Genomic DNA, 12,123 nt, shown 5'->3' with positions numbered 1-12,123 from the left:
GATGAAAACAAAATGCCCACCAGTCTGTCCATCTATTCCCATCTGCACTGCCAGATAGAGAAGCTCGACCATGCTTGGCATTGCAATTCTTTACATTCAGGAGGTTGGGTGCACTCTGTCATGTGCTCTGCATAATGTGCACTCAGTACTCTTGATGATCAATTAGTAACATTTGTTCTAACCAAATGCACAAATCAAAGTTCACTTGAACCCGTGCCATGTGTTCCATGATTTTGCATCATCAGCCTCTGGGATTCTTCCATAGAGGGACCTACAGTGAGTTTAAACACTTCTGGGAGTTGAGCATTACCAGCTCGGAGCTGGCACAGCCCCATCCCTTTATCCTGAAGGTGAGGGATGTGATCATACTTTTTCTTTTTTTTTTTTTTTAATATTTTATTTTATCAGTTTACTGAAATTTAACAAAGAATACACTTTGTATGAAATACATTCCATGAGATATTAGTAAGAAAAAAGAAATTCTCAGGTAACATCACAAACATTTTTTACATAATTCCAGAATTCACTTGACATGATCCTGGATCCATATCATATCTCAGAAATTAACAACAGAAATATGTAGGGAGGGAGGGGGGCGTATTTACTTAAACATTAAAAAGAAGGATACTTAAGCCAACTAAGAAATACGTAACTTGACGATAAACTGCACTACATATTACAATAGACCTTCATTTGTGGGAGGTTGTCTTTTGCTAACTAGGAACTCCCTCAAATGCTCGGGGTTGAAAAATATATAAGTATTATTTGAAAATTTCAAGACACATCTGCATGGGTAGCGAAGTTGGAAATTTGCTCCCAAGGCCTGGGCTTCAGGTCTCATAGCAAGAAACATTTTACGACGTTGTTGAGTCGGTCTAGATAAATCAGGGTACATTCGAACACTTTGACCTTGATATAACACATTAATATTTTTAAAGTACGCTTTCATAATTAAACTAAAGTCCTGTTCCGAATATAAAGTTACAAATAACACCGCTCTCTCAATTACTTCCAACTCAGAGTTTTCAAGGTATTGGGTTAAATTCAGGAAATCAGGCCTGTTCCCTTCAGTTGCAGGTATATTTCCAGTTCTTTGCACCAAAAAACTGATTTTTTTTACCGCAGGTATTTCATCTGCTGGGAACTTCAAGACCTCTTGAAGGTATCTTTTAAAGGTTATGATAGGTATTTCACCCATAATCCTTGGGAAATTTAAGAGTCTAATGTTCAAGTGTCTAAGATAATTTTCGACCGCTTCAAGCCTCCTGGAAGTAATTTGAGTATCCCGGACCAGACCTGCTGAGGTATCTTGCAATTTTTTCATGTCAGATTTAAAAGACTCTGTGACCTGCACCTGTTCTTGCTGTGCAAGGAGATTATCCTTAGACACAGAGTCTATTTTCTTCCCTAATTCCACTATTTGAAGCGTTTGCTCCTTAATTAGCTTGGACATACCTGCCATCATTCCCCATAGGGAATCCATCGAGACAACTGCAGGTTTGTTAGAATCCTCGGTTTCCAAGGTGTTTAAATCGCTTTCTCTTGTCGGAGCTCTCCTCTCTCCCTCGGAGACAACCACTCCTCCAACCACTTCTCCCCCCGTGGGGGTCGGGGCTCTCGATAGAGCAGCAAGATGAAACTCTTCCGGGTCATCGCCGCTACTCCCGGCAAGCAGAGGTCGTCGGGCGAAGTCCCCATCCCCCGCCGCTGCAGGAACGGAGACGCTCGGTGAGGAAGAAATCACACGTTGTCTGAGGTCTGGCGGGCTTAGAGTGACTTCCCCGGGCGAAATCTGGCCTTCTCCTCCAGAAATGCCAATGGGGCTTAAAGCCTGCTGAATCTGTGCAGGAGCGGTATAGTGAGTAATTAAACGCTGCTCCGTAGCAAATTCTGGGTCTGCCGGGAATACCCTGATTTTAGCTTTTCGCTTGTGAGGCATTCTTAAAGAAATCTCCCGATTAGATAGCCAAGATCCAGTCAGATTGAATTTTAGGTAAAGCGTTTTCGGAGCAGCAGCACATACGTCCGCCTAGATCGCCATCTTGGAACACCTCCGACCCATACTTTTTCTTACTCATAGTATTGATACTGATATCATCATATCTGAAACCCCATCAGTGCCCACAGTGAGGTGCAGAAAAGGGACGTGTGAAACCATATAGAAAAACTATACAAAAACTACCAGAAATGAAAAAAGAACCAGTGGAGAAAAAGACTGAAGATCCCTACCCCAAATATCTTACCAACTGATGGAAGGTACCATTGACAGAGGAGTACAATGCTGTGGGGGAGAGCTAGGAATTATCCAGGAAGGAATGGGGAATATAACAAAGGGCATTATAATGACTCTATGTGGATCTATGGTGTGACTGAATCTTGGGTATTGCATACAATTCTGGTCACTCCATCTCATTAAAGATATAATAATATTAAACATGGTACAGAGAAGGGTGACAGAAACTGTTAAAGGGATGGAACAGCTCTCTCATGAAGAAAGGCTAGACCGGTCAGGCTTCTTTAGTTTGGAGAAGAGTCTATTGAGATGAGATAAGATAGAGGTCTATAAAATCAGGAGTGGGGTGGGACGGGAAAATAGGGAATGGTTATTTACCTTTTCAAACAGTGCTACCATTAGGGGACACACCATGAAACTAACAGCCAGCAGATTTAAAATGAATTGGAGAAAGTATTCTTTTCACTCAATACACTGTCAAACTGTGGAGTTTGTTGCCAGAAGATGTGGTGAAGACAACTAGCATAGGAGGATTTAAAAAGGTTTGGGACAAGCTCCTGGAATAAAAGATGATAAAGTTATTGACCAGGTGACTCCAGGAGAGTCATCACTTAGGAGTTAGCAACAAGAAATTGGATCTACGTTTTATGACTGGCCACTGTTGGACACAGGATGCTGGGCTTGATGGACCTTTGGTTAGACCCAGCATGGCAACTTCTTATACTCTTATGTAGAGAGATGGAGCAGAAGGCTCTGCCTGGAGAAGGATCTCAGGAGAGATGCGGGTAAAGAGGCAGAATTTGAAGGTAGAAAGAGAGTAACATGCTAAGGTCAGAGGGAAAAGGAGACTCAGAGGAAAGGAGCAGAGAGTGAGATCATGGATGAAAAACAGGCTGGTTGTGTGGCATCTGTGCTGTAAGTAGGGAGGTATCAGAGGGCACAGGAATAGATGAGTGAAGAAGTATAATGTGGAGTGTAGAAGGATGGCATCATGAGAAGTAAGGGCTGGAATTTCTCTGTAAGCCACTGATTGTGGTTACTTGTAAGCAGCTTTTTTGATTATTCCTCTGCAAGGCACCCGTTTCCAATCTTTGGCAACCCCTTTACCGAAATTTTGGAACATCAATTAATATCAGTGTCCTCTTGGCCCCCTATCCCTCCCGACACAGCCCATGTGGTGAAACACAGCCCATGTTGGGGGACTGAAACTCTACTCTAAGTAACCTTGAATAAAGGTGGAAACGTTTACCTTAAGTCTTTACTTTTCATTTTTTGATTACATTTACTATAAGGATCCGTGATCCTTCAGCACTGTACCATTTCTACTGGTTAACTACCACTAACGTACACCGCTCATCATCTCCACTTTCTATTGGCTGCACCATGAGAAGTATGACATTAACTCAAGAAACAAGCTGTAGCTGAGACCTTTTATTGGACTCCTTCAATACATCTATGACTAGCTTTCAAGAGATCTGCTCCCTTCATCACATCAGTGAAGAAGCAGCACAGTTACAGAGGATAATTCTTATTTCTACTTTGAGGTGCACTAACATAGCAAACATAATATTTTGGCTGAAACTAAATTATCTTCTAAAATGACTGGGAACCATGGGATGAAGCACTGACAAATCATTTGCATTTGGAGGTCATTCTGATAGGACCATTCAGGACTGATCATAGTGGAGCAATGTGAAAGGAAGGAAGACCTGTATGCGAGGCAGAAGATGTAAAGGGCATGGCTGAAGATTGCAGAACTTGGAACATAGGTGAAGGATTGGATTATAGTAATATCCTGGATTTCATGCATAGTTTTGTCATGTTGATATAGTTTGATTAGAATCATAGAAACATAGAAATGACAGCAGAAAAGGACCAACCGGTCCATCCAGTCTGCCCAGCAAGCTTATGTTAGCATCTTCCGTGCCATACGGTAGGTAAAGGAACTGGCTGGTTCTGTACTAAAAGCAATACAGGTCACCCCCCTTACTTAGTTTCCCAGTCCATCAAAGTCAGGGCGCTTGTTGGTTGCTGTCTGAGTCCCATTCCTTGTTACCTCTTGCTGTTGAAGCCCTTAAGGAACATCTTCAAACTTCTGTATTTCCTGTTCCAGTCTAATGTAATTGTGTGAATCCAGCATAGCCTGAGACAGAAGCTGGAAAGACTTAGCATAAACCACCAGGCTGTCCACTAACTCTGCATACACAGAGCCAGTGTGAGGAGCAGATTGAAATACATCACAAAACTCATTCAGTCTTTCAGGGATTTTGCACATACAGATCAAGGTTCAACTTATAGCAAAATTGTGAGTTCAAGCAAAATCTCACAAAATCTCCACAAGTGTGCCAGGAACAGAATGCACTGCACAGAGCAATATATAAGGATGGTCATCACCATTCAGGGTAACTCCATTTTTTGTTCATTTGACAGAAAGATAATCATCCTAGAGGAGAAACTTCAAAGCCGTTTATCTGATCTGCCTGCGTGAACTGAGTGTTCACTCACTGCCCTCCCACTGGGTCACAACTTGCCGACTTCTAGCTGCATTTAGGAGGGGGAGTTCCAGGGGACATGTTTTGGGCAGCATCAGAAAAGAGCATGCGGAGATTGTCTTTTCAAATCTGCCGGGTTATTTTCCATAGAAATGTTACCTGCACTAAAAGGAGGTGCAAAGCCCATGGGAACTTGCCATCCTTGGCAGCTCGTGCTTTCTCTTTCTTGTTAGAAAATCCTCAGCTACAAAGTACCCTTGGACGTTGAACCAAGTTTGAAAACTGGCTCCATAATGGAAAATGGAATAAAGCGTGAAAGAGCAAGAGGAAACGATGTCTCCTGAGAGTAAGGTAGAGTAGATGCCATCTGCCTCCTCTAGCTTCACTCCACTTTGTACCTTGATTCAGATAATCCGGCAGCTCCGAGATAAGAGGAAATCATTTTACCAGGCTGGTCAACGCCATTTTCAAAACAGCTCCAACCAGATTTTGCCCCCAGTGCGTGCTTCGCTAGGGACACGTGCTGGGACAAAGGCCGGTGCACGCTATTGTGCAAAGTTTTGTCTACTGGTCCAGAACTAGGGCGCGCTGTAGGCTGCTCCTGAGCCTCCACTGAGGCTTCTATGGGGCAGCGGGAAAAATCGACAACGTGTTTGAAAAATAGCTTCAGTTTCTGATCCTGAGCGCGCTCTAAGGCATAGGTAACAATTAATGTTGCTCTGGAAATAGCAGCCTGACTCAGAAGTTAGAAAATCAGTGGCCCCTTTGCTGGAGTATCAGCTGGGGGAGAAGAAGCGGGAACCCCAGAACGTCCAAATAGAAAATAAGAAGGACTATGAAATTTAGCATTGCAAGATGGGAAAACCAGGAGAATTTCTTTAGGAGGCTTGATCTACATTTAATTCATTTTCCAGGCCTTTCTTTCAGTTCCCCCAAAGATAACCTAATAAAGTTTTATTTAGAGTCACTTCTGATATTTAGCTCTTTGTTTGTAAGCTGGCTCTCGTGATCTAAGAGGTCCATATTCAGAAACTCGCCAAGCAGGTAGATCAGCCAGGTAACTTTACCTGAGTACCCAGCACAACGTGGCTGGATCCGTGCTCCGCTGAATATCCCTGTAAAGTTACCCGGATAACGTCAGACCTTTTATTTGTGCGGACCAACATGTTTGTGCACATTGAAGTGGATAACACTCAGTATGGTGCTACCCACCTCAACATGTTAGACCAGCTTGCCGCCTCCAGCCCCGTCTCTTTCTTCTCCAGGTAATTTTAACCACCCAAATAGCTTGGGTGAATAAGGTTACCAGATGAAAGAGGGAGGGGGATATTTTAAAGATTTGTGCAGGTGAAAGCTAATTTTATCTGTATAAATCTTTTCAATAGGAACTTCCTTGTAACTTAACACAGGACCATAATAAATGACGGCAAGACAAGGCTGAACAGCGCATCATCCACTCCAGTCTGACCAGATTTTCCAGTCCCTCTTGCTGCAGGCGTAGCAGTTTGATAGCCCCCGGTGGATTATATCTGTACATTTGGCAGGCTTGGAGCACTCTGCCATGTGCTGTGAAGAACTTAAGACTCCTTTACACTTCTTCACCAAATGGTAACTCAGATTGTAATCACAGAGTTGGATCTGTGCCGCGTGATCAGCCTCAGGGATCCTTTCCCAGAGAGTCCTGCAGTGACTATAAAAACGTCCGAGAGCGGAGCGTTACCAGGTCAGAGCAGGTGCGGCCCCAGGCTTTTTCCGGAAGGTAAGGATGTTAATCATACCCTCTCTTGGTGGTGATCATAGTGTTATGGCCATAAAATGTATTCAAAGGCTGCCAGAAATGGCCAGTGCAGGAAGATGGTAGGACCTGCTGGAAGGTTCCAGAGACAGAGAAGTCACATAGTGAGGAGACTGCAGTGCTGAGGGAGGGAGGAGAGGCAGTGGAGGGCTTACTCAGTGATCAGAAGGAAGAGGGTAACGAGTGAGACTTCCGTGTAGCAAGAGGAGGTCTTGTTGGGGAGGAAGGGGCGAGGAAAAGACCCAGAGATGAGGATTATGTAGGGAGATGGCATGGATGAAAGAGAGTGCAGATGGGTGACATCCGTGCTGTATGCAGGGAGTTAGCAGAGAACACAGGAATAGATGAGAGCAGAAGGTATAACATGGGAGGCTGAGTGCGGGGATTTAAAGAATCAAAAACATGTAAACCATCTCCAAATACCACTGCTGGATACAACGATTTGAAAAAGAAAAACCAAGGTTATGACAGCTGACAAACCATGACCTGCTCAGCTTTGGAGACCTTTGAGGTGCACTTATATTCGCTATAATCATAGCAATTGCAATGCAGGAACCACAAGCGTTTAAAGCCGCTCGGTATTTTAATCATTGGGCTCACTATATTTTTAGAGGATATGTTTAATAATGCATTTAAAAATAGTTAATTAAAAAGTGACCGAGTTAAAATTGTCCTGTGCTGACCGCAACACATTATAGCAAATATAAGTGCGGCTGAAATACAGAAACATATAAAATGATGGCAGAAAAGGACCAGATGGTCCATCCAGTCTGCCCAGCAAAGCTCGTATGGTAGCACCTGCTGCATAGGTTCTCCCCCCCCCCCCCCCGGAGTAACTGCTGCTCCGTGCGGTTACCTCCAGGCCTTATGTACCCATACAAAATTGCAGCTAGCAACATTTTTTACTGGGTGATGAGCTTTCTTAAATATTCAGACAGAGCTGCTTGACTGCTTTCCTTATGGAGTTGGCCGTAGAAGCCGTCCTGTGCTTTTTCCCTTATGTCTGTATATAAGAATGTCTGCAAAGATGATCATTTCATGGTTTGTCAGATGTTAAAGTTAGAAATTAACTCAACAAACACATTGTAGGTCAGACCTTCTCATTGGCCTATGTGAATACATCTGTAGCAAGCTTTGTAGAGTCGCGCTCCCATCATCAGCTCAGTGAAGATACGGTGCAGTTACACAGGGCTGACCCTAATGTCTACGTACTCAAGTGGACTCACAGGACAGCCACAGTACTTTGCCGAAAATCAACTCAGAAAGAGATGAGGAAGCACGGGAGGAAGCAGAGACAAAGCATTTTAAATCTGAGTTCAGTGAAATGATGTGAGGGCTAGGGCTAGATATAGTAATATCCTAGATGTCACGTATATCAGTTTAGACATCAGTTATAGTTACAGTATATTAGAATCAGTTACAGTATATGTACATATTTCTGTATTTCCTGTCCCAATCTAATGTATGAATGTGATTGCCAGCATGGCCCGGAATAGAAAGTGGAAAGTCATAGCGTGCGCCACCAGGCTCCTCACTAACTCAGCATTCACAGAGCTGGGCATGGTGAGTGTTGCACAGGCAATCAAGAGTGGATTTATGGCAGATTAGGAGTTCAAGCTAAAAGTCACAAACTGCCACCACTGTCCAGGAGAGAGAATTGCACCGGACGATGTGCATGGATGGTAGACAGCATGGGGAAGGCCAGTAATGCGAGTACAAAGCAATTTATCCTGGTGAATGGACTGAAGCTTGCTCTGCCTCACCACGTGCGCAGGTTTAGTCGCTGCAGATTGTATATTCAAAAGTACTTACCTTGTTTTCTATAGAAAGTTTACCTATTTTTCAAATAGCGGAGTGAATTTTCAAAAATTTCCATGAGAGAATATGAGCGTCTACATGCGGATGTGAAGCATTCACGCATAATCCAGATTTCATGAATGGGTCACATGCGTGTGCATACAATCTCTGTGCACAACCAAACGCATGATAAAATGGGTGTATCAGAGGCATTTTGGGGTGCGGGCCAACAGTTATGCTCGTTCATTTTCCAACGTACTCAGGTGTTTTTACACCTGCTAAATATCTGGTATAAGAAGATATTCAAAGTATTTATACTGCATGTGCTACTGGGAGGTCTGGGAGAACTGGGGGCAGTTCAAAGTGAAGAGCCAGGAGGGTTTAGATGATCTGGCGAAAGACTGGGCAGACTGGTGGAAGAACTGGTAAAACTGGTCATTTCACCTACGTGCATATGTTAAAAATACACCAACTTCCAGTATGACATTTGTTAAACAGGGGGGTAACGTATACACGGTATTTCATTTGCACACACGCCTACATGCACACATATGAACCGGGGTAAGGATACACGTGTTTTATAGTATGCACAGATCTGACACCCGAGTTATAACATACTTGTATAAACGTACACGTGTCCATATAGTCACACACTGTATATTCCTACCGTGCATAATTCTTTTAGAGTTATCTTGTACTTGTTTAAACGTACACGTGTCCATATAGTCACACACTGTATATTCCTACCGTGCATAATTCTTTTAGAGTTATCTTGTACTTGTATAAACGTACACGTGTCCATATAGTCACACACTGTATATTCCTACCGTGCATAACTGTTCTAGAGTTATCCTCAGTATCTACTCTCAATTTTGAGCTCATCCAGATACCTAGATTCTGAAAGGATCCTGAGGGGGTGAGTTGGAGGATTTCAAATTTGCATATCATTGAGCAAACTTATGGATTAGAAGTGAATTTAACTGCACAGAATTTCTGCAGCTGTGTAGGGGGAGAATTTAATGTTCCTGCTCCTTAGCTGGTAGAGTCACTTGGAAAATCTTTTCAAGCTTCCTGGAATCAACGTGGGAAGCATTTATTTACCCCAACATGCATTGTCTGAAGAGTGTTATTGGCCCAATGTATGTACTCTTTTAGTCAAGCTAATTACTTTACTATGGTGTCCTGAATGTGTTAGTAAGCAAATTATTTCATGTCTACAGCACATGACCATAAAATGAGCCGTGTGCCTCATAACTTCGTCTGATTGTCTACATGCCTTCCTTCCTTCTCAGTAACCATGGTCGAGGAAAATCTCACCACAGTGACAGAATTCATCATTCTGGGGTTTCCTGAATATCCAGACCTCCAAATCCCCCTTTTCCTTCTGTTCTTACTGATTTACCTCATCGTCCTGATGGGGAACCTCACTATTATAGCCCTGACGTGCCTGGACCCTCGCCTGCACACCCCCATGTACTTTTTCCTCTGTAACTTGTCCTTCCTTGATATCTCTTATACCTCACTCAATCTCCCCAAACTGATGGACATCCTCTTAAAAAAAAGGCAATGCATTTCTACAATTGGGTGTCTTACACAGGTGTACTTTTTTATGTTTTCTCTATGTTTTGAATTTGTTCTGCTTACAGTCATGGCCTATGACCGCTATGTGGCAATTTGTCATCCCCTTCACTATGCTGTGATTATGAATCAGAGACTCTGTGTACTGATCACCACAGGGACCTGGATCTTGGGGTTTCTGGTCCCCGTGACACACACTGTCCTTCTCTCTCATCTCTCATATTGTGGATCCAAATTGATTGAACATTTCTTCTGTGATCTCCCGGCTCTGCTGAAACTCTCCTGCTCCAGCACCTCCACCATTGAAAGTGTGACATATATTTTGGGTGGGTGTCTAGGACTGCCCTGCTTTGCTGCAACTCTGACATCTTATGTTTACATCATCTCTACCATCCTGAGGATCAGTTCTGCTGAGCAGAGACGCAAAGCCTTCTCCACCTGCTCCTCCCACCTCATGGTCGTTATTCTCTTCTATGGGTCTACAATGTGTTTGTATATGAGACCAACGTCCATGCAGTCAATGGAGCAAAACAAGCTCTTTGCTCTGCTCTATAATGTATTCATTCCTATGGTTAATCCCATGATTTATAGCCTGAAAAACAGAGATGTAAAAGGAGCCCTGAGAGGGGTCTTTCTTAGATCGAAGGAACAGTTTCTGTGCATTTACCAGCAGATTGTGTGAATATTCAGTCTCATGTGGAGCTGCATTTTCAAAAGCATTTAAGTGCATAAAATGCAGTTTTGCAAGCATAAATGGGCTTTTAAACATTTGGTAGGGGTTTGTACATGTAAAATTAGTTGTGGAAGTCCATACCTCTCCCCAACTCCACCCACAGGAGCACCTCCAGTCAGTCTGCTTAAATTTACGTGTGAACAGGACACACACATATACATTTACCTGCATATCAGGTGGGCAATTTTTTTCCAATGTATGATTTTTATTAAGCATCCAGCATCATATATACAATTTTCCATAAACAGATACAAACACCAAATATTTAGGTGCTTGCAACAGGTAACATATACAGCTCTAAAGACAGTAAGTTTAACATGCACATCCATCAATCATTGAACCAGCACCTCTTATATAAAAGCAAGCACAATATCCATCCAACAAATATACAGAATCATAAAACAAAATAGAAATAAACTCACGGCTGTCTATTAGCCCAATAGCATTATAGTTATAGGCATATCTGTTAACCTGTACTTGGATATCTTACTTCCACCCTCCCCAATACCCTCTCTGCACATTAACAGACACACAGAAAAATGTGCATCCAAACTGGGCACCCGTTTTTTTTAACATGCACACAGCCACCTCTCCTGGGCGCCCAATGCAATATTAAAATGAGCCGCTGCATTAAAAAGGACATGCTAAAGAAAAATTGTGCATCCCTAGCACTCAAATGTACCAGGCGCCCAGGAAATGTGGCAGTGAGCCCACAATTGCATCGGCCCCTGAGCTGGATGCTTCCTCTGCCTCTTCCCAGCTCATTCATGTGCTGGAGCCAGTAAATGCAAGATGTTACTGCTGGACATGCAAGGTTTGTGCACAGATGAATTGTGGATTTCTTGTAACCATTCAAGAGTGCAGAAATGTGAGCAGCACAAGGCTGAATGGCTGGCTGAAAGAACAGAAAAAAACTACAAATTAAAACGAATCTTTTATGTTTGCACACTCCAGCACCTTTTCTTTAACTTTTTATGGACCAGGTAGAGAGTGCATCAAGCTAGGTCAAGACAACAATGTACAAATCTCATCTTTTTGTACCCGGCATCACTCCAATTCACATAAAATCTGCACTGATGTCTACCATGCTGTTCATACCTCTGATTGTGCAAGTAAAACTGCCCCCCAAAACCAAGCCCACCACCAAACCTCACCCCGAGTTAATATTGACCCCTCTTATAGGGATATAAACAGCTAACATAAAAGGGAGTCTCTCTCTCTCTCTCTCTCTCAAAATGTTAATCAGGTCCTAGTTTGGTCATTGTGAATCAAAGGACTATAGAGCCTAATCTGGCACTTTTGCCCACATTTTTTAATCAACATTAATTAGTAGGGATGTGCAGAGGGACGCCATACGTTGCATTCGGAATTCGGATTCATTGGGGAGCAGATACGTTGCATTCGGCCATATGGCGCCCCAATGCGTTAATACGGCGATTTCTATTCATGTCCCAGCTAAAATTAAAATTAACTACAACCTCCACCCTCCTGACCC

At 43.0% G+C, this 12,123-nt stretch overlaps 1 protein-coding gene across 1 annotated transcript; it reads left to right on the top strand.

Annotated features, from left to right (window-relative positions):
- The first annotated feature begins 9,614 nt into the window (after window positions 1-9,614).
- On the top strand, window positions 9,615-10,577 carry LOC115078430 (olfactory receptor 1G1-like). The gene has a single exon (XM_029581345.1). The coding sequence runs from the start codon at window positions 9,615-9,617 to the stop codon at window positions 10,575-10,577; it is 963 nt and encodes a 320-aa protein (XP_029437205.1).
- The last annotated feature ends 1,546 nt before the right edge of the window (window positions 10,578-12,123 follow it).

The sequence above is a fragment of the Rhinatrema bivittatum genome, chromosome 16 (assembly GCF_901001135.1).
Source record: "Rhinatrema bivittatum chromosome 16, aRhiBiv1.1, whole genome shotgun sequence".
In the NCBI taxonomy this organism is placed as follows: Eukaryota; Metazoa; Chordata; class Amphibia; order Gymnophiona; family Rhinatrematidae; genus Rhinatrema; species Rhinatrema bivittatum.
Note: the sequence above shows the minus strand (reverse complement) of the source record. Positions and strands in the feature narration are given on the sequence as shown.